The sequence below is a fragment of the Lutra lutra genome, chromosome 1, assembly GCF_902655055.1.
Source record: "Lutra lutra chromosome 1, mLutLut1.2, whole genome shotgun sequence".
Lineage (NCBI taxonomy): Eukaryota > Metazoa > Chordata > Mammalia > Carnivora > Mustelidae > Lutra > Lutra lutra.
This window is the reverse complement of record NC_062278.1, coordinates 201,923,282-201,945,886: the sequence shown is the minus strand read 5'-3', so window position 1 is coordinate 201,945,886 and position 22,605 is coordinate 201,923,282. Positions and strand designations below refer to the sequence as shown.

General features: G+C 39.7%; 2 protein-coding genes across 4 annotated transcripts in view; one reads left to right on the top strand and one right to left on the bottom strand.

The window, feature by feature from the left end:
* Nucleotides 1-88: 88 nt before the first annotated feature.
* SPCS1 (signal peptidase complex subunit 1) lies at nt 89-2,093 on the top strand. Its single transcript, XM_047692327.1, has 4 exons — nt 89-514; nt 850-909; nt 991-1,077; nt 1,584-2,093. Exons 1-4 carry the CDS (start codon nt 89-91, stop codon nt 1,707-1,709), a joined length of 699 nt encoding a protein of 232 aa, XP_047548283.1. The 3' UTR covers nt 1,710-2,093.
* A 3,207-nt stretch (nt 2,094-5,300) lies between these two features.
* Nucleotides 5,301-22,605, bottom strand: part of NEK4 (NIMA related kinase 4) — a 38,283-nt gene continuing 20,978 nt past the window's right edge. For all 3 annotated transcript variants that reach the window (XM_047692257.1, XM_047692265.1, XM_047692275.1), the window contains exon 15: nt 5,301-6,222. In XM_047692257.1, the coding sequence (XP_047548213.1) occupies nt 6,130-6,222 (93 nt within the window). In that variant the 3' untranslated portion in view covers nt 5,301-6,129. The remainder of the gene's footprint in view (nt 6,223-22,605) is intronic.

The following is a 22,605-nucleotide window of genomic DNA, read 5'->3' as shown; positions in this document are numbered from 1 at the left end:
CGCCACTCCGACCGCGGGAGCGTGGCGCCGAACAGGCGCCGCCGGGCAGTCCCGCCGCTGGGGTCCTCGCCGGGAAAGGCCGGTCGCCATGGAGACAGGGGGCGCGCCGGCAGCCGTTGTGCCGAGGTGGTGCCGGGGAGAGCAGTTTGTCGGGCTAGGGTCGCGGCTCCGGGCACCCGGCAGCACTGACGGCGAACCTTTCCCGGGCGCGCGATGCCTCCTTTCGGCCGTCACCACCTCAGCCCTCGAGGATAGGGCGCCGGGCTACCGCGGGCTCCGAAGCGCAGGTGGCCTGGTGATGGCGCGGGGCGGGGCCTCGGGCCGTTCGGGTCTGTGGGAAACATCCGCTTCCGGGGCCACGGCCATCCCACTGCTCGGCTCCTTGGGGCCCCGGAGCTACCCGTGGTATCGGATACCGGCGTGTGCGGTCCCCGAGTCCCGGCTGCCCTCGCCCGGCTGCCAGCCTTCTCAGCCAGTCATGTTGGAACATCTGAGCTCGCTGCCCACACAAATGGTGAGGGCTCGGCCCCAAGACCCCCCGCACGCGGCTCCGCCGCTGCACCAACCCTGTGCGGCGCGGTTCCTGGCTCGGATGGCTGCCTTGCCGTCTCTTTCCTGAATTGTGCTTCCCGGGTCCCCATCTCTCTACCTCCGGGAGGAGCCCCCTGTCCTTGCTCTGCTAGGATGCTTCCGTTTCCCCCAGGAAACCCAGAATTTCATTCCTTGCCCAGTTTGTGGGGAGGCCCCTAACGTTGGGGTTGGCCGGTGCCAAAGCTGGGAGGCCAGGCCAGGAACCGTGCCTCTTTCCGTGGTGGAACCAATTCCCGCTTTGCTCTTCTTCACCCCTAGGATTACAAGGGCCAGAAGCTAGCCGAACAGATGTTTCAGGGAATTATTATTTTTTCTGCAGTAAGTATTGGTTTTGCATAGTATCCTTTTCCTTCTCCCCTAACCAGCTTGATTGCAATTAATACACTTCGTTTGTTTCAGATAGTTGGATTTATCTACGGGTACGTGGCTGAACAGTTCGGGTGGACTGTCTATATAGTTATGGCCGGATTTGCTTTTTCGTGTTTGGTAAGAAGTTTGTGGGTGTTCGGATGTTAGTGGCGTGTGAAGCGTTCTGAACTTGGTTACCCGGTTTGGTTGGACCTAGCAGTGGGAACCCGCACCGACGTTCCGAAACCTATTTTTGCCATCAGTTTCACCTTGCTGTCACTGGAAAAGTAGAATGCCAAAAAGTGTGAGATAAAGCTGCATATAAAAGGACACAGCTCATTTCTTGGCAGCTGCTCCAATTAGTAATCTTAAAGTCAGAGCTAGCAGGGATTCTCTATAGTCTTCACAATGCTCCCGCCTCACCTTTTACCTCTTAAAGCCTTATGTGTAAATGGTGAAGGTTGTACCCAGTTCTTAAAATTACGTTGTCTGGGCAGAGGTACCTCGTTTTCATTGGAATGTCCGTCTTGTTGCTGCTGTTTTTACCCTTTGCATAGGAGGTATTTGGGGACCAGGCATTATACCTAATGCTCTTTCAAACTTTTAATGCTTAATATTGATGGATTTTCTCTGTTCTGGCTCAGTTGACACTTCCTCCATGGCCCATTTACCGCCGGCACCCCCTCAAGTGGTTACCTGTTCAAGACTCAGGCTCAGAAGACAAGAAACCAGGGGAAAGGAAAATTAAGAGGCATGCTAAAAATAACTAATTAGGTTTTTCATGATTTAGCTTTACTCTTGCACCGGCTTTCCTTTTGCTTGAGAGGAGCTCAGTTTTCATACTCAAAACATGAGCTAAAACCCACTGCTGCTCTTTTGGCACAGCTGCGTGTAGATTTTGTTCTCCTTATAGTTCACTTCCAGCTCAGCTGGCTTTTGATTTATAAATACTTCAGACCTCCTCTTCATAATATTCTTCTGAAATGAGAACAGGAAACCCAAGTATGCAAAGTTTCTTTCAGGTCTACCAAAATGATGAATAAATGCCTCTTAAATGAAAGTACAATTTAACTGTCAAAGTTTTATAGTTCACTATGAGTGGTTAAATTGTTTTAATGTTTGCAATTAAAACTCAGTGCAAGTCTGTGTCTAAAGAGTCTTTTGTTCATTGCTCTGTAAGCAAACCTATGAGTAAAAGCCAAAGTTAGAAGTTTGTGGTTCTCAGAGCATCATTTCTATTTCCTGTAGCTGAAAGTTCCTAAAAGATGTCTTTCTTGACAGTAAGCACCTATGGAAAAATTTAATGTAAATTTGTGGGAAGGTAATATTTGGGTACCACTAAAATTAGGCTTTTGTTAAGCAGAAAAAATTCAATCCATGCTTTACTTGAGGTGGACCAAAGTAGAAACCTATTCTTTTTTAACTTTCCAGAGGCCTGAAGAGAAAAACGTTCTTAAAGGTTTTGTGTGTGGGAAGGGAGTGGGAGGATTTTTATAGATAATATTCTATTTCTCCATAGGAGTAAAGAAGACTTAATAAAATGTAAGTTTAAAAAACGAGCAAAGACCTTAATATATGGCAAAAGTCAGGAAGTTTAAAAAAAATAAGAGCAGAAATAAGACTGAGCATATTATTAAGAGTAATAAATGTGATTAAAAAGGAACGGCCAGGTGTGCCTGGGTGGCTCAGTGGGTTAAAGCCTCTGCGTTAGGCTCAGGTTATGATCCCAGGGTCCCGGGATTGAGCCCCACATCTGGCTCTCTGCTCAGCAGGCAGCTTGCTTCCTTTCCTCTCTCTCTGCCTGCCTCTCTGCCTACTTGTGATCTCTGTCAAATAAAGAAATAAAATCTTTAAAAAAAAGGGGGTGGGACTGCCAAAAAGCATTAAACATCAAGTTACCTTACGTTTTCATGATGACACCCAAAGGCTGAAAACAGGAACAAGGATATATTAGGCAGATGCAGGCAGAAAGGAGAGGTAATAGTGAGAAAGTCAGATACTTAACATCAGAAGGCATTAAATGGGGAAAAAGAACACTTCATAGCTGTGAAGATGTCACTGTTAAGAATCATTAGGTATTGGGGCGCCTGGGTGGCTCAGTGGGTTAAGCCTCTGCCTTTGGCTCAGGTCATGATCTCAGGGTCCTGGGATTGAGTCCCGCATCTGGCTCTCTGCTTGGCAGGGAGCCTGCTTCCTCCTCTCTCTGCCTGCCTCTCTGCGTACTTGTGATTTTTCTGTCAAATAAATAAAATCTGAAAAAGAAACCATTAGGTATTAAATATGTGAAATTTTATAAAGAAAGAACGTTACATACTTAAGAGTTTGCAAAGCTACACTCTTGGTAGAACAACACTACCTTTCAGATTTTGTTATATCAAGTGGACCAGTGATCAAATGAAGACTTCTGCACTTGTTCTCTATACTTGAAACATGTTCCCTCAGATATACATGACTTGTTCTTTCCTTTCATTCAGGTCTCTATTCAAATGTGACTATAAGGAAGCATCTGCTGACCTATCAAACCAAAGTGGTATGGAAAAAAAAAAAAGTGGTATGCCTCATTATTCTATATGCACTAAGATACCCCACATTATATATTTTTTCCTTGGCCCCACCCAGCATGTAAGCTTCAGGGGAACAAGGATCTCATTACTCTCTTTGCTGTTTGTGTAGTACCTATAATGAGTTTGTGACACTTTGTAGGTGCTCAGTAAATACTTAGTGAATCATTCAGAGATGCCCTATCCAATATGGTGCCATTAGTCCTATATGTTTATTTAAATTAAAACTAAAAGATTGAGCTCCTCAAACTAGCCACATTTTGAGAGCTTAAAAGCCATATATGACCACTGGCTACCTTATCACGATGCAGATAGAGAACATTTCCATCATTACAATACTCTATTGGTCAGGTCTTATAAATAGATTTGAATAATATATAAAGGCAAGTGATTCTGTCTGTGCGTAACAGAATTCACCTGTATTAAATGCCCATAGGGTCGTTACAATAATGGATCATCTACTGAGTGACAGGGAAAACAATTCCAAGAAATTAAAGTTGGGCAGATCATATTCAGTAACACTGCAATGCAGTTGGAGCAAGGAGATAACATTTTCTTGGCTTTCAAAATACAGATATTCCCCTGCTTTCTGAAAGCTCGTTTCATGCCACTTCACTTTTACAAAAATCTTACATTTCTATAGTGATGGCTTTTTTCATAAAAGCGAAAATCCTCTTCAAATTTCTTTCAGTTAGCAAAAACAGGTCTTACTGTAGGTCTTGCGTAAAAGCGAAGTGGCATGTCACGAACTTTCAGGAAATGGGGGATACTCTTTGCTTTTCACTGTTTCAGCTTACCAAAGGTTTCACAGGAATTCTCTACTTTTAGATAGCCAGGGAACGTTTGTATATGGAAGTTAAGGAACACTACTTTTTTTTTCTTTAAGATTTATTAATTTGTTAGCACACATAGAATGGGGAGCAGCAGGCAGAGGGTGAAGCAGGCTCCCACTGAGCAAGGAGCCCAATGCGGGACTCTATCAGGGACCCCGGGATCATAACCTGAACCAAAGCAGACGGTTAACTGACTGAGCCACCCAGGCATCCCTAAGGAACACTTCTTAAAGAGAAAATCAAAACAAGAATTACTATTTAAAAATTAATGTCAAAATAATATCAAAGTCTGAAATGCGGCCAAAGTTATATTGAGAAGAAAATGCATGCTGTTAAAGGTGTTTTATAATGATAGAAAATTAAAAATGATTAAGCACTCAAGACAGAAAAACCACAGAATATCCAAAGATATTGGGATGAAAACTGAATGAATGTTTAAGCAAAATAAAAATATACAGAATGGGAATAATAACATATGGGGGGAGAATTTTTCAATTCTAAGAAAATAATATGTACATTATGGCCACAAGTGAGAAAACTTAAGTAAAACTGATGTCTCTCCAGAAAGATGTAGATTCATAAAACATTCAAGAAATGGTGAATAGTTCAGGGAAGATCCAGTTTGCCAAAGATTTACCTCCAAAATGGGACTAAGACTAGGTGGCTTTACCATTGAGTTCTAACAAACCCTTCAAAGTCAAGCTAAGAGGTCTCAGAAACCAGACCATGAGCACTGTGAGAATGGGAGTATTGGGTTTTACTCACTCACCACTATATCCACAGCTCCTGGCATACAGTAAAACTAAAAGTCTTGTTCAGTGACTGGGAAGGGAACATTTCATTCGAGTATTTTATGTGTAATTTTCAAAAAAGGTCAGGTAACATTTTTAATTATAAAAAAAACATTTCTGGAACAGTATTCATTTTTAAAGACCCTTGAATATAGAAGTAAAAATTTACTAATCAAGACTTTTTTAAAAATTTATTTCCCACATGGGAATTACCCCTTATTAAACAACTAATAAAATATGTGATACATAGTCATACATTTAAAGACAACAAATAATTTGATGTACAAGAAGACAAAACTTCAGGAGATAAATATGTCCCAACATAACTAAAAGGAGCTGGACCTCACTTAAAAATTGCTTAACTGGAAAGGGAATTAGTGTTTTAGCAAATGTTTTCACCAATGAAAATATTACTCTTAAAAAAAGACCAGTATACAAAAACATTGATTGACAAAGCCAAAATATTTCTTAGTTTCAATTCTTATATACCGTAAATGAAGTTCATATTAAATGAAAATAAAAGGCTAAACATCCATCATATATAAAAAAGGAATTCCGTTGCTCAAACAGTAGGTACTTCATATTCATATTCAAAATCTACTCCCAGAATCATGAATTGACTTAAAAAAAATAATTTATCAACTACTACCTGAAATTATTAACAATGACAATTAGTATCACTATGACATATTTACTTCTATGCATTTATCACAATAGTACAATACAAAACTTCCAATCTAATTTTATGGCCCTGTAATCAAGCTAATTAGTACCTTAAAAAAATAAAGTTCTAAGTATAAAGTTGGTGGTTTAAGGCTCAGTAAACAGTAACCAGACATCTTGTAATAGATTTTCCTCATCAAGAGAGTAAAATAGCCAAAGGTTTTCTCTTTCTTTGTGACATTGCTTCATTCCAAAAGAGAATGGCCTCCAGCCATTATTACAGGTTTCTGTTTAAGCCAAAAACCTTTAAAAATAGGTCTTCAGTTCTGGCAGATTAAATTCTCAAAAATTCACATTTTCTTCAAAAAATTTCAACTGGCGAGCTTTCACACCGTAGGTTGTATATTTTTCACCCATGTGCTCCTGCAAACGTACCTATTTGGGAAACATAAAAAGAAAATCAGTATGTAGTAGAAGAAAACATCTGTAATCTTAGAAGAACAGCTTTAAAAAGGGCGGGGGGGCTTTTCTAAGTATGACCCCAGAGGTAGAAATCATATGGGAAAATATTATAATTTCTTAAAAAATTTTAAGCAAGTTATCAAAAACTACAGTCATAAGAAATTAAGAGCAAACACTACACTGGGGAAAATTTGCAACATACATCCCCCCAAATTAATATCATTAATACAAAGAGCTTTTAGTAAAACACAACAATATTAGAATATTAGAATTGATAAAACAAAATCCCACAGATAATTCAGCAAAGGCATTCACAAAAATACAAACAGAAATTTCAATCTAATAACCAAAAAAATATACTATGTGATACTCAATATATGCCTAAACTAAAATAACACCTGATAATGTGTTAAACAGATGTCACACATCTCCTGATCCAGTCAGCGCACAGAGAAGGATACAATATCACTTTTGTGGTATTCCTGCTGAAAATGCATAATCTGACTCTATTCATGAGAAAATATCAAACAAATCCAAACCGAGGGTCATTTTATAAAACACATGGCCTATAGTCTTCAAAAATGTCCTAACTGTCCCAAGTTAAATGAGATCTAACAAACATAAAATGTAATCCCAATTGGACCTATCTAGCATGATAGCCTGGGGAGTTCTGAAGACCCCTCTTCAGTGAAATTGGTGAAAATTGTTACTTTTATTATTATTATTATTATTATTTTTTTGAGAGAGATAGCATGTGGGAGAGGGAGAGAGGGAATCTCAAGCAGACTCCCCTCTGTGTGCCGAGTTTGACAACAGGGCTCAATCTCACAACCCTGAGATCATGACCTGAGCCAAAACTAAGGGTCAGGCGCCCCAGGTGAAAATCATTTTTAAAACTTACCATTTAAAGTCTCTTGAAGTCGTCCTGAGAGCGTACATACCAAATAAAGACACTTTTTCCCCCAAAAAAGATCTACTAAAAGCTATTAAGAGCAGTGAGAGTGGGTGGTATCTGAACTAAGACCAACTGCCTCCCTCCCCGGTCCCAGCTCAGTGAGACAAAAACTCCACACCAGGGACGCCTGGGTGGCTCAGTTGGTTAAGCAGCTGCCTTCGGCTCAGGTTATGATCCCAGCGTCCTGGGATCGAGTCCCGCATCGGGCTCCTTGCTCAGCAGGGAGCCTGCTTCTCCCTCTGCCTCTGCCTGCCATTCTGTCTGTGCTCGCTCTCTCTCCCTCTCTCTCTCTGACAAATAAAATCTTAAAAAAAAAACAAAACAAAAAAACTCCACACCAGGCCAAAGCCAACAACACAGGGCTCCCTTTCCAGCAGCTCCTAGTCCAAAGGCAATCTTCCTGGGAGGGGCAGAACAGCAGCATATCTTATCCTGCCCCCAGTATCTGTTGTCAAGGATAAGTTTTGAGAAAGTGCAGCCAAGAGGTGGAAATTTGTACACCAGGTTGGACTTATAAGATGAAGGCTGTACCTTGAGAGCAGGGCCGATAAAAATACTGGGGCCCCAGTCACCTTTGCCCCAGACCATAATGTGAAGACTGCATGCTGGGTGAAGCGTGCCAAGAAGATGAGAGGGCCCTCACCCGCACTGAGCTTCTAAAGGAGGGGTATCACTCAGATACAAGGATGCTACTGTCTTTACTCCCAGCTATGCTCAGGATCTTGCCTGGGGTGAGAAGACCTAAAACAGCACCGAATCATTTCCTTAATGAACTGACCTCATTTAGAACAGAGTGGAGAAATTCAAGCCTACAAGTGCTCCCCAAAACTGGAAGTAGTGGTGAATGGCAACTAGGAAGAGACTGACAGATTCACTGCTACATAGGCTAAACTGTGGGCCACCTACTTTGATGGAGACAACTAGGAAGCTGGGAGAAGCCCCCTGGAGTCAAAACAGATTTCAAACACTGACCCTGGGAACCATCCCTTCAAAGGAGCCCAGATTTTGCTGGATCAGTCTATGGAGCAATATATGACCCAAGGCACTGTTGGAAACAGAGAGCCATCAACTGGCAACTAAGAAACCTTAACAGTTGAGTGAAGTAAGGGCAAAGGAGAGTCGAAAGAGCTCTGCCAAACCCACTGTCATTCTAAGGTGGCTATGGACACAACCAAGGCCTCGCCAACTAAGGAGCAACATCAGACTTACACTGTGGGGACAGGAAGAAGGGATAAAATAGACATCACTAAAAAATCCAGCCAATCACTAAAGAAGCAAATAATAATAGCAACCCCCCTCCCTGGGGAGGCCAGTACCCAGACTTGTAACAATATATTTTCTGAAATGTCCAGTTTTCAGGAGTATGACACATACACTGGGAAAGAAGGCAGGCAAAAGAGGCACTACCTGTCAGAGTAACAAGATGCTGGAGTTAATAGGCAAAGACATCATTATAAACCCATTCAGAGAACTAAAGAAAACCATAATTAAAGAAATAAAGGAAGGTATGAGGGGAATGTCACATCAAACTGAGAATAGTGATATAGAGAAATTATAAGAAGACTAAATGGAAATTCTGGAGAGGAAAAGCACAATAACAAATGAAAAATTCACCCGAGGGGCTCAGCAGTATATTTAATCTGGCAGAAAGAAAAGTAAGTGGGCTGGGGATAGATCGATAAAGATTATGTAATCCAAGGAACAGAGAGAAAAGAAAATGAAGAAAAGTGAACATTGTCTTAGAAATGTGGGACATCATTGGGGCACCCGGCTGGCTCAGTAGGTTAAGCGTTGGACTCTTGATTTCGGCTCAAGTCATGAGTTCAAGGCCCATGTTGGGCTCCATGCTCAGTGGGAAGTCTGCTTCTCTCTCTCCCTCTCCCTCTGCTCCTACCCCAGCTCACGCTCTCTCTCTAAAATAAATGTTTAAAAAAAAATGTGGGACATCATTAAACACACCAACTACAAATGTAAAGGGACCATTAGAAGGATGAGAGAGAAAGGAGCAGAAAAATTATTTAGAGAAATAATAGCTGACAACTTCCGAATGTACTGAAAAACATTACACAAGAGATCCACACACAGACACGTGAAAGTAAGTGTCAAGGGGCGCCTGGGTGGCTCAGTGGGTTAAAGCCTCTGCCTTCGGCTCAGGTTGAGATCCCAGGGTCCTGCCCCGCATCAGGCTCTCTGCTCAGCGGGGAGCCTGCTTCCTTCTCTCTCTGCCTGCCACTCTGCCTACGTGTGACCTCTGTCTGTCAAATAAATAATATCTCAAAAAAAAAAAAAGTGTCAAAAGACAAAGAGACAATCATGAAAGCAAGAGAAAAATGACACCACTTACATGGGATAAGTAATAACATTAACAGCTAACATAAACAAAGGAGAGTAAGGGGCAGTGGGATAATATATTCAAAGTACTGGAGGAAAAAAACTGCCAAACAAGAATCCCATTGTAAGTAAAACTACCTTTCAAAAATAAAGGTGAAGTAAAGACATTCCCAGACAAACAAAAACATAATTTGTGGCTAGCAGACAACTTTATAAAACTACTAAAGGAAGTTCAGCAAGCTGAAAGTAAGAGACCCCAGGCAACAATTTCAATTTACTTGGAAACACAAAAAGCACTGCTTTCGGAGGAGGTTATGAAGAGGATGTTACCTCTGGTTCACCTGTGATCCTGACTCTGGCAGCTGGAGGTTCCCTATCCCCTCCTGTCCTTGGAATATGCATTCTATTTGCCTTCCCCACTCCCAAAGGATGCTCCAAGGACAAAGCCTTCAGATTATGATGTGGTGTTGAGACCATCTGGACAGCATATGTGATTGAACCCAGTTCATATAACATATGTATATATACTACATATATAATATAGGAACTTTTGAGATTTGGCAGGTGGGTGTGGAGATCTACTCATCTTGTGGCTGCCTACACCAAGGCTCATATGTGAGTTCCCTTGCTTATTAGAACTACCACCTACCAATCTGGAGTGTTTGCCTCTTCCTTCCCTCTCTCCCTGCCCTCCTCCTACAGGGGCCAGTTTCAGATTATACCTGAGAGTAATTATGCTCAGTGGGAAGTCTGATAATAAATACAAATAAAACCCAATATAAATGCATATTGTTTCTCCTTTCTTCACTGAAATGATTTTTTTAAAAGATTTTATTTATTTATTTGACAGAAATCACAAGTAGGCAGAGAGGCAGGCAGAGAGAGAGAGGGAAGCAGGCTCCCTGCTGAGCAGAGAGCCCGATGTGGGGCTTGATCCCAGAACCCTGGGATCATGACCCGAGCCGAAGGCAGAGGCTTTAACCCACTGAGCCACCCAGGTGCCCCCATTCACTGAAATGATTTTTTAAAAAATACTTAAGTAATCTCTATACCCAATGTGGGGCATGAACTCACGACCCTGAGATCAAGAGTCACACACTCTTCTGATGAACCAGCCAGGTGCCCCTTCTCTGAACTGATTTTAAAAGTAAATATATGACAATATATATGAATGATGACAGAGGAGGACCAGGACTACATCTCACATGGACAAAAACTGTGCTGCAGAATGCCTAATGTAACTATTTTGGAACTCTGCAGTCTACTCAAGGCTTGCAGTTTCTGGGGGAAGGCTTGGAGGTTAAACTGTGGTTAATTTCAGGTCCTGAGGGTGGGGGAGCCCGGGGGCAGGCAGCTGTGCAGATGTTCCTGGAGCAGGCAGCACACAGCTTGTGGGGCCAGAGAAGGCAATGAGAACCTTGCCTCCAAATACTGGGGCTCTGTGTACTGACAGATGACTGCTGCTTCTGATCAGAGAGGTGTACACACAGAAACCACCAACCATTGTTGCAGTCCTCACTGACACAGTTACAAACCCCTCCCCCTTCAGCCGAAGCAAGTTAACGGGGGCTTTAAAGAAACCACTATATATGCACAGTGGGAGTCCCAAAGGGGAAGAAAGAGAAAGAGGGATTTGAGGAAATAGGCAAAATGCACCAAGTTTGAAGAAAGACATGAATATAAACATCCAAGAAGCTCAATGAACTCTTAAGTAGGCTGAAACTAACAGTTCCTACCCAGACACATTATAATCAAGCTGTTGAAAGCTGAAGAGAAAGGGAAAATCTTGAAAGCAGCAAGAAAGAGGTAAATCCTCACATATAAGGGATCTCCAATATGATTATCAGCAGATTTCTCTCAGAAATTTTGGAGGTCAGAAGGCGACTGGGCAGTATTTTCAAAGTGAAAGAAAGAAAGGAAGGAAGGAAGAAAAAAAATGTCAACCAAGAATCCTTTATCTGGCAAAAATGTCCTTCAAAAGTGAGCAAGAAAAAGAAATACTGGCATTTCCAAAAACAGATGGATCTTGAAGGCATTATTCTAAGTGAAATAAGTCAAACAGAGAAAGACAAGTACTGCATGGTCTCACTTATGCAGAATCTGAAAAGACTGAACAGAGAACAGATTGGTGGCTGCCAGAGGGGGTGGGGGTGGTGAGGGAAATGGGTAAAGGTGTCAAAAGGTACAAACTTTAGTTATGAGGTAAATAAATTCTGGAGAATGTAACTGTACAGCATGCTGACTACAGTTAACAATACCTCATGATACATTTGAAAGTTGCTAAGAGTAGATCTTAAAAGTTCTCATCACAAGAAAAAAATGTTCTAACTATGAGAGGTGATGGATGTTAACCAAACTTACTGTGGTAATCATTTCACAATAAATATAAAAATCATTAGGTTGTACACCTTAAACAATGTTATATATCAATTATATCTCAATAAAACTGAGGGGAAAAAGTGAGTGAAAACTTGAGATATTCCCATAACCAGTAAGGAGATTGAAACAGTCATCAAAAATCTCCAAACAAACAAAAGCCCAGGGCCAGACGGCTTCCCGGGGGAATTCTACCAAACATTTAAAGAAGAACTAATTCCTATTCTCCTGAAACTGTTCCAAAAAATAGAAGGAAAACTTCCAAACTCATTTTATGAGGCCAGCATCACCTTGACCCCAAAACCAGACAAGGATCCCATCAAAAAAGAGAACTAAAGACCAATATCCTTGATGAACACAGATGCAAAAATTCTCACCAAAATACTAGCCAATAGGATTCAACAGTACATTAAAAGAATTATTCACCACGACCAAGTGGGATTTATTCCAGGGCTGCAAGGTTGGTTCAACATCCGCAAATCAATCAATGTGATACAACACATTAATAAAAGAAAGAACAAGAACCATATGATACTCTCCATTGATGCTGAAAAAGCATTTGACAAAGTACAGCATCCCTTCCTGATCAAAACTCTTCAAAGTGTAGGGATAGACGGCACATACCTCAATATTATCAAAGCCATCTATGAAAAACCCACCGCAAATATCATTCTCAATGGAGAAAAACTGAAAGCTTTTCCGCTAAGGTCAGGAACACGGCAGGGATGTCCGTTATCACCACTGCTCTTCAACATAGTACTAGAAGTCCTAGCCTCAGCAATCAGACAACAAAAGGAAATTAAAGGCATCCAAATCGGCAAAGAAGAAGTCAAACTATCACTCTTCGCAGATGATATGATACTCTATGTGGAAAACCCAAAAGACTCCACTCCAAAACTGCTAGAACTTGTACAGGAATTCAGTAAAGTGTCAGGATATAAAATCAATGCACAGAAATCAGTTGCATTTCTCTACACCAACAACAAGACAGAAGAAAGAGAAATTAAGGAGTCCATCCCATTTACAATTGCACCCAAAACTATAAGATACCTAGGAATAAACCTAACCAAAGAGACTAAGAATCTATACACAGAAAACTATAAAGTACTCATGAAAGAAATTGAGGAAGACACAAAGAAATGGAAAAATGTTCCATGCTCCTGGATTGGAAGAATAAATATTGTGAAAATGTCTATGCTACCTAAAGCAATCTACACATTTAGTGCAATTCCTATCAAAGTACCATCCATTTTTTTCAAAGAAATGGAACAAATAATCCTAAAATTTATATGGAACCAGAAAAGACCTCGAATAGCCAAAGGAATATTGAAAAAGAAAGCCAAAGTTGGTGGCATCACAATTCCGGACTTCAAGCTCTATTACAAAGCTGTCATCATCAAGACAGCATGGTACTGGCACAAAAACAGACACATAGATCAATGGAACAGAATAGAGAGCCCAGAAATAGACCCTCAACTCTATGGTCAACTCATCTTTGACAAAGCAGGAAAGAATGTCCAATGGAAAAAAGACAGCCTTTTCAATAAATGGTGTTGGGAAAATTGGACAGCCACATGCAGAAAAATGAAATTGGATCATTTCCTTACACCACACATGAAAACAGACTCAAAATGGATGAAGGATCTCAATGTGAGAAAGGAATCCATCAAAATCCTTGAGGAGAACACAGGCAGCAACCTCTTCGACCTCAGCCGCAGCAACATCTTCCTAGGAACATCACCAAAGGCAAGGGAAGCAAGGGCAAAAATGAACTATTGGGGGGCGCCTGGGTGGCTCAGTGGGTTAAAGCCTCTCTGCCTTCGCCTCAGGTCATGATCCCAGGGTCCTGGGATCGAGCCCCGCATCGGGCTCTCTGCTCGGTGGAGAGCCTGCTTCCTCCTCTCTCTCTCTCTGCCTGCCTCTCTGCCTACTTGTGATCTCTGTCAAATAAATAAATAAAAAAAATCTTTAAAAAAAAAAAAAAAAAATGAACTATTGGGATTTATCAAGATCAAAAGCTTTTGCACAGCAAGGAAACAGTTAACAAAACCAAAAGACAACTGACAGAATGGGAGAAGATATTTGCAAACGACATAGCAGATAAAGGGCTAGTGACCAAAATCTATAAAGAACTTAGCAAACTCAACACCCAAAGAACAAATCATCCAATCAAGAAATGGGCAGAGGACATGAACAGACATTTCTGCAAAGAAGACATCCAGATGGCCAACAGACACATGAAAAAGTGCTCCATATCACTCGGCATCAGGGAAATACAAATCAAAACCACAATGAGATATCACCTCACACCAGTCAGAATGGCTAAAATTAACAAGTCAGGAAATGACAGATGCTGGCGAGGATGCGGAGAAAGGGGAACCCTCCTACACTGTTGGTGGGAATGCAAGCTGGTGCAACCACTCTGGAAAACAGCATGGAGGTTCCTCAAAATGTTGAAAATAGAACTACCCTATGACCCAGCAATTGCACTGCTGGGTATTTACCCTAAAGATACAAACGTAGTGATCCGAAGGGGCATGTGCACCCGAGTGTTTATAGCAGCAATGTCTACAATAGCCAAACTATGGAAAGAACCTAGATGTCCATCAACAGACGAATGGATAAAGAAGATCTGGTATATATACACAATGGAATACTATGCAGCCATCACAAGAAATGAAATCTTGCCATTTGCGACGACGTGGATGGAACTAGAGGGTATCATGCTTAGCGAAATAAGTCAATCGGAGAAAGACAACTATCATATGATCTCCCTGATATGAGGGAGAGGAGATGCAACATGGGGGGTTAAGGGGGTAGGAGAAGAGTAAATGAAACAAGATGGGATTGGGAGGGAGACAAACCATAAGTGACTCTTAATCTCACAAAACAAACTGAGGGTTGATGGGGGGAGGGGGGTTGGGAGAGGGGGGGTGGGGTTATGGACATTGGGGAGGGTATGTGCTATGGTGAGTGCTGTGAAGTGTGTAAACCTGGCGATTCACAGACCTGTACCCCTGGGGATAAAAATATATTATATGTTTATAAAAAATAAAATTAAAAAAAATTGAAAAAAAAAACTTGAGATATTACTAGATAAATAAAAGATGAAGAATTTGTTACCACCAGACCCAGTCTACAAAACTACTACAGGGAGTCCTGTTAAGTTGAAATGAAAGGATACCAGACAGTACCACAAAGCTGTATGAGAAACGAAGATCTCAGTAAAGGTGATATGTGAACAGTTATCAAAGCTAGTATTATGTAGCAGCAGTGTGTAATTCCACTTTTGTTTTCTACATGTATTGAGAGATACATTCAAAAAATTATGTCTCAAAGTTAGCACTATTGTAACTTTGTATCCTACAAAATTAAAGAGACCAATCCACTAAAAAGGCCAATTACTAGTTTATGTTTTTGTTTTTTAAGATTTTATTTATGACAAAGATAGCAAGAGAGGGAACAGAAGTATGGGGGAGTTGGAGAGGGAGAAGTAGGCTCCCCGCTGAGCAGAGAGCCTGATATGGGCCTTGATCCCAGGACGCTGGGATCATGATCTGAGCCAAAGGCAGACGCTTAACAACTGAGCCACTCAGGCACCCCTAGTTTATGTTTTTGGAGTCACACAATATATAAAGATGTAATTTTGTAACGTCAGTAACCGAAAAGGGTGGATACGGAGCTTTAAAGCAGCAGAGTTTTTATCTTATTGAACATAACTGAACATAAACTGGTATAAATTCAGATTAGAGATAGTGATGTTGTTACAATGGTATATACTTAATGCCATTGAACCAAACACTTAAAAATGGTTAAAGTGGTAAATCTGAAATTATGTGCATTTTACTACAATTAAATAAGCAACAAGTTTATAATAACACAAATTAAACAACTTAACGTTTTAAAATTATTAATTTTTTAAAACAATTTGTAAAAAGAGTGTATCATTTATTGTTGAGCCTTTAACATATAGAAATGTAATCTATTTGCCAATAACACCACAAAAGAGGTGAGTTGCAGCAAAGCTGTATTAGGCTAAGGAAATGACTCCAGATGGTAACTTGAATCCACAGGAATAAATGAAGAGACACAAAAATTAATAAATAACAAGGTTACTATAGAAAAAATTACAAACATATACTTTCCTCTCCTCTCTTTCAACTTCAAGAGACATAAAATCATATAAAGAAATAATTATAGAAAGGTAGTGTTGGTTTTGTAACATTAATATGGCATGTATGATATATAAAATGATGTCAGAATAAAGGGGAAAAGGGAATAGGAATAACACTTCTATGTCTTACTGGAATTAAGTGAGTATAAAGCTGAAGTTGATTCTGATAATTTAAGATGTATATGATAAGCCTTAGAGCAACCACTAAAAAAAGGAAAGGAAAGGAAAATATACAGGAAAAAAATTATTTAGGAAGTTAAAATGCTATATTAGAAAATTTTCACTTAATGCAAAAGAAAGCAGTAAAGTAGAAATACAGGAACAAAAAAAAATGAGACATATACAAAACAAAAAGTAAAATGCAGACATAAATCCAACTGTATCAGTGCTAACATTAAATGTGAATGAATTAAACAATCTAATCAAGGTGCCTCGTTAGCACAGTAGGTAGCGCGTCAGTCTCATAAACAATCTAATCAAAAGACAGAATGTTAGGGTGTATAAGAAAACAAGATCCGGGGCGCCTGGGTGGCTCAGTGGGTTAAGGCCTCTGCCTTCGGCTCAGGTCATGATCAGGGTCCTGGGATCGAGCCCCACATCGGGCTCTCTGCTGAGCAGGGAGCCTGTTTCCTCCTCTCTCTCTCTCTGCCTGCCTCTCTGCCTGCTTGTGATTTCTCTCTCTGTGTGCCAAATAAATAAAATCTTTATAAAAAAAAAAAAAGAAAGAAAACAAGATCCAACCATATATAGTATTTACATGAAACACATAATAGATCAAAGGTACAAACAGACTGAAAGCAAAAGGACAGAAAAAGATATACCATGCAATTAGCAACCATAAGAAAGCTTAAGTAGAAAAAAAAAAAAAAAGAAAGCTTAAGTGGCTATACTAATATCAGCTAAAATAGACTTTCAAACAAAAACATGTTACTAGAGATAAAGAGGAAAATCTTATGATAAAAGTCAATTCATCAGAAAGATATTAACAATTATAAATATATAATACCTAATCAAAAAATACATATATATACCTAATCAAAGCACCAAAATACAGAAAGCAAAAATTGATAGAAATGGAGGAGGAAATTCAATAGTAGTTGGAGACATCAATGACATTGATGGAGACACAGGACTCCACTGTCAGTAATGGGAAAAACAACCAGGCAGAACATCAACAAGGAAATAAGCCATTTGGTCAATACTATAAACAAACAAGAACTAGCAGACATCTAAAATATACTCCCCACAACAAGAGTTGAATATAAATATTCTTCTCAAGCACATATGGAAATTTTCCAGGTTAGACCATATGCTAGACCATAAAACAAAGCTCCTTAAATTTAAAAGGATAAAAATAATTAGTATGTTCTCCAACCACAATAAAATGCATTAGAAATAAATAACAGAATGAAATTGGGGAAACAAAAATATGTGGAAGTTAAACAGCACACTCCTAAATAACCAACCTTAACAGAAATAAAAAAGATTTAAAGGGATTGCTATTATAATTACACGCTAAGAAACGGACAAATTCTTAGTAAGACACGAAATTAGAAACAGAAGATTAGACAATCTGAGTATAACAAGACACTAAATTCATGATCAAGAAACTATCCACAAAGAGAAGCCCAGGCCCAGATGCCTTCATTGGTGAATTATATCAAACATTTAAAGAATTAATACCAATTATTCACTAACTCATCCAAAAAAATAGAAGATTAGGGAACACTCCCCAACTCATTCTATGAACCCATTTTACCCCAATAACACAACCAAAGACATCACAGAAAACTAGATTATCTTGTAAGAATATGGACAAAAGAATCTACAACAAAATATAAGAAACATGACTCCAAAGTCATACAAGTAGTAGTATACAACATAACCAAGGGAGGTTTATCACAGGAATGCAAGGATGGTTTAACATCCCAAAATCAATTAAGGTAACACACCCTGTCAACAGAATTAAATACAAAAGCCATATAATCATCAAAATAGAAAGCATCTGACAAACCCAACAGCTTTCTGTGATTTAAAAAAACACTCAACAAACCAGAAAAAGAAGGAAACTTCTTCAAGCTGATAAAGGGTGTCTTTAAAAACCCACAGTCAAGGGCGCCTGGGTGGCTCAGTGGGTTAGGCCGCTGCCTTCGGCTCAGGTCATGATCTCAGGGTCCTGGGATCGAGTCCTGCATCGGGCTCTCTGCTCAGCAGGGAGCCTGCTTCCCTCTCTCTCTCTCTCTGCCTGCCTCTTTGTCTACTTGTGATCTCTCTCTGTCAAATAAATAAATAAAATCTTTAAAAAAAAAAAAAAACCCACAGTCAACTAATAGTGAAAGACTGGATGCTTTCCCTCTTAGATCAGAAACAAGTCAAGGATGTCCACTTGCACCATGTCCACTCAACACTGTACTGGAGCTTCTAGCCAGGGCAATACGCAAGAAAAGAAGTAAAAGGTATCCAGACTAGAAAGTAAAACTAACTCTCTTCATAGATGACTTGATATTATACAGAGAAAACTCCAAGGAGTCCATCACCACCAAAAAAAAAAAAAAAAGGATATTAAACCCAGTAAATAAGCTTAGCAAGGTTGCAGGACACAAGGTCAAGATTTTCAAAATCAAATTTATTTCTATGCATATTCAGGAAACAATCCCAAATGAATATATAAAATTCCAATAGCATCAAAAAAAAATTCCAATAGCATCAAAAAGAATAAAATACTCAGGAATAAATTTGATAAGAGGGGTACAAAACTTACACTCTGAAAACTGTAAAACATTGTTTAAAGAAACTTAAGATCTAAATAAATGGAAAATTGCCTCACGTTCATGAATCAAAAGACTTAATTTTATTAAGAAGGTAATACACCACAAATTAATCAGCAGATTCCATGCGATCTCTGTAAGAATCCCAGCTGGCTTCTTTGAAGAAATTGACAAGCAAATCTAAAATTCAGAGAACTGTAAGGGACCCAGAATAGCCAAACAATTCTGAAAAATAACCAAGTTGGAGGACTCATCTATCTTGATTTCAAAACTTACTACAAAGCAACAGTTAACAAAACAGTATAGGACTAGCATAAGGACAAACACAGATTAAAGAAACAGTACTGAGAGTCTAAAAATTCACAGATGTGTATATGGTCAACTTTTTTTTTTTTACAAAGTGACAGAATAGTCTTTCCAACAAATGAGTCAGACAACGGGATAGCCACATACGTAAGAATGAAGGTGGACCTTTACTCTAAACCATATACAAAAATTAACTCAAATACATCAAAGACCTAAATGTACAGACTAAAGCTATAAACTTTTATAGTTTTATAGAGAAAAATCTACAGGTATACCTAAATGATCTTGGATTCAGCAAGGGATTCTTGATGACAACAAAAACACAAGTAGCAAAAGAAAAATAAACTGGACTTTATCAAAACTGAAAATTTTTATGCTTCAAAGAACACTATCAAGGAAGTAAAAAGAAGAGGAAGTGGAATAGTGGCTGCACTTTCCACCTGAGGTGAACGAACTGCTGAAGGTAGAGCTGGAGAAATTCAGGGGGCAAGGCCCTGCCTAAACCCATCGCGTCCCAAAGGTGGGGGCCTACAAAGGAGAAGCTGGCCCCAAGCACCCCAGCACCCACAGGGAGAACCTGGACCTGCTCGCAGACCAATAGGATTCACCCCAACCACCCACTCCCATTGAGGCCAGCCAAGAAATAAAGGTGAGGATTTCAGGCCTTTTAAAAAAAAGGTTGGCGGGGGGGGGGGGGTGGGTAAAGAGACATTCTACCACTCCCACAGAATGGGAAAAATATTTACAAATCATATATTTGTTAATAAGACTTCTATCTAGAATATACAGAGACAAAATCACAATGAATACTTCATACCTGGTAGGATGGCTATAAACAAAAAGATAATAGTAATTGTTGACTAGGATATGGAGAAATCGGAACCCTCTTCTGCTGCTGGTAGAAATGTAAAATGGTGCAGCTGCTTTGGAGAGCCATCTGGGAGTTCCTCCAACATTTAAATGTAGAATTACCATACGACCCAACAATTCTACTCTTAGTTATACACCCAAGGGAACTGAATCCACACAGGAGCTTGTATACCAATGTTTATACCAAACTTAGTCACAACAGGCAAAAGGTGGAAACAACCCAAATGTCCATCAACTGACGAAAAGATTGAACAACATATTGAGTGGCATAGCCACACAATAGAATACTGTTCACCTATAAAAAGGAATGAAATATTGATACATGCTCCCATACAGATGAACCTTGAAGACATTATGCTAAGTGAAAGAAGCCAGTCACAAAAGACTACATATTTTATACCATTCTATTAAATAAAAGGTCCAGAATAGGTAAATTTATATAGAAAAGGCAGATTACTGGTTCTTTAGAACTGAAAGGAGAAGATAGAGGGCCAATAGCCAGAAGTACAAGGTTTCTTTTTAAGGAGACGAACATATTTAATACTGACTGTGGTGATAGCAAATATATATTCGTGAATATATTAAAAAACCACTGAACTGTACACTTAAAATGGGTGAATTGCATGGTATGTGAATATCTTAATAAACCTATTAAAAACAGTAATCCTTATTTCATTCAACCTGATTGAATTGAATCTACTGAATCCTAGAACAGAAAGATTTTTTTCTTTTGCTATAAAGGATATCAGCATGACAATTAGTGAAATTTAAGTAAGGTCTGTAAATTAGATAACGGTATAATACTTAAAAAAAATTTTTTTTTTAGATTTTATATATTTATTTTAGACAGAAAGAAAGCACAAGTGGAGGATAGGGACAGAGAGAGGAACAGACTCCCAACTGAGCAGAAAGCCTGAAGTGGGGCTCAATCCCAGGACTCCGGGATCACGACTTGAGCCAAAGGCAGATGCTTAACTGACTGAGCCACCCAGGCACCCCGATAATGGTATTGTGTTTATGTTAATTTTCTGAATTTGATCACTGAGCTGTAGTTATATAAGGACACATTCTATTTATTTATTTATTTACTTACTTACTTACTTATTTTCAAGAGAGAATCCCAAGCAGACTCTGCACTCAGTGTAGAGCCCGATGCAGGGCTTGATCCCAAAACCCTGAGATCATGACCTGAGCCAAAATCAAGACACCCAACCAACTGAGCTACCCAGGCACCCACATAAGGATATATTCTTGTTTTTAGGAAATACACTGAAGAATTCTGGGGGTGGACATTCTCACAAATGGATAGAAAAATAATTATACATATGGAGAAGAGAATAATGAAGCAAAAGTGGCAGAATAGTAATATCAGGGAATACAGATGAGGAACATTGAGGAATTCTTTATACTCTTTCTGCAGCTTTGTATTAGTCTAAAATTATTTTATTTTATTTTATTTTAAAAGATTTTATTTATTTGACAGAGAGAGAGAGAGAGAGAGAGAGAGATCACAAGTAGGCAGAGAGAGAGAGGGAAGCAGGCTCCCCGCTGAGCAGAGAGCCCAATACAGGTCTCGATCCCAGGACCCTAAGACCATGATCTGAACCGAAGGCAGAGGCTTAACCCACCGAGCCACCCAGGCGCCCCTAAAATTATTTTAAAATAAAAAATTAAAACAACATTTAGATACCATTTATTATTAAAACGCTGGAGAAGTGATATTCAGCAGCCATCCAGGATAACAGACTTTCCAACCTGGGACATGGCTCAGTTTGTCCATAACCTTGCAGGAAGGCCCCAGCACTACGGCAACTTACTCAAAGCTTTGGCCACATTTTGGCAGTATGCCAAGGGTGAGCTGGTTCTTTCAACCAATCACTGCTGAGAGTCTTACAGCTATTCAGAGCTGGAAAAAAATAACCAAGAGTGTTCAAACTATTAGCTTCCAACAACTCATAGTTAAGGAAGCTCTGCTGAATGGTTTGGTGGTCACTGAGGTGTGGATTTTATGTTGGTGAGATCATAGGCAAGTGTGACATCACTGGCTATGATGTTTAAAGACCAGTCTTTAACATCTATCTATACTTGGTTTGAGCGTTCTTGGACCATGTGTTTTTAGACTGGTATCTGAATAAAATAAGACAACGTAACAAAAACAATAAAAATAGGGCACCTGGGTGGCTCAGTCGTTAAGCATCTGCCTTCTGCTCAGGTCATGATCCCAGGGTTCTGGGATCGAGCCCTGCACTGGGCTCCCTGCTCAGTGGAAAGCCTGCTTCTCCCTCTCCCACTCCTCCTGCTTGTGTTCCCTCTGTATCTCTGTCAAATAAGTAAATAAAATCTTTTAAAAAAATAAAAAATAAACTGGTGGAGAACCAACTGTATTTCCAGGAATTTAAGGCTTTACTGTTGTTGCTATTATTATCACCAAAAAACTAGAAATAAAATATTTCTGAAGTATAACCCTAGTCAAAAAATGTTTGTTCAGGCACTACTCTGAAAGTTTCCATAAGGCAGGTGCGATGTAATGCAAATGACCCAATTAGGAACTAGCCCTGGGAGAACAGGAAGAGCAG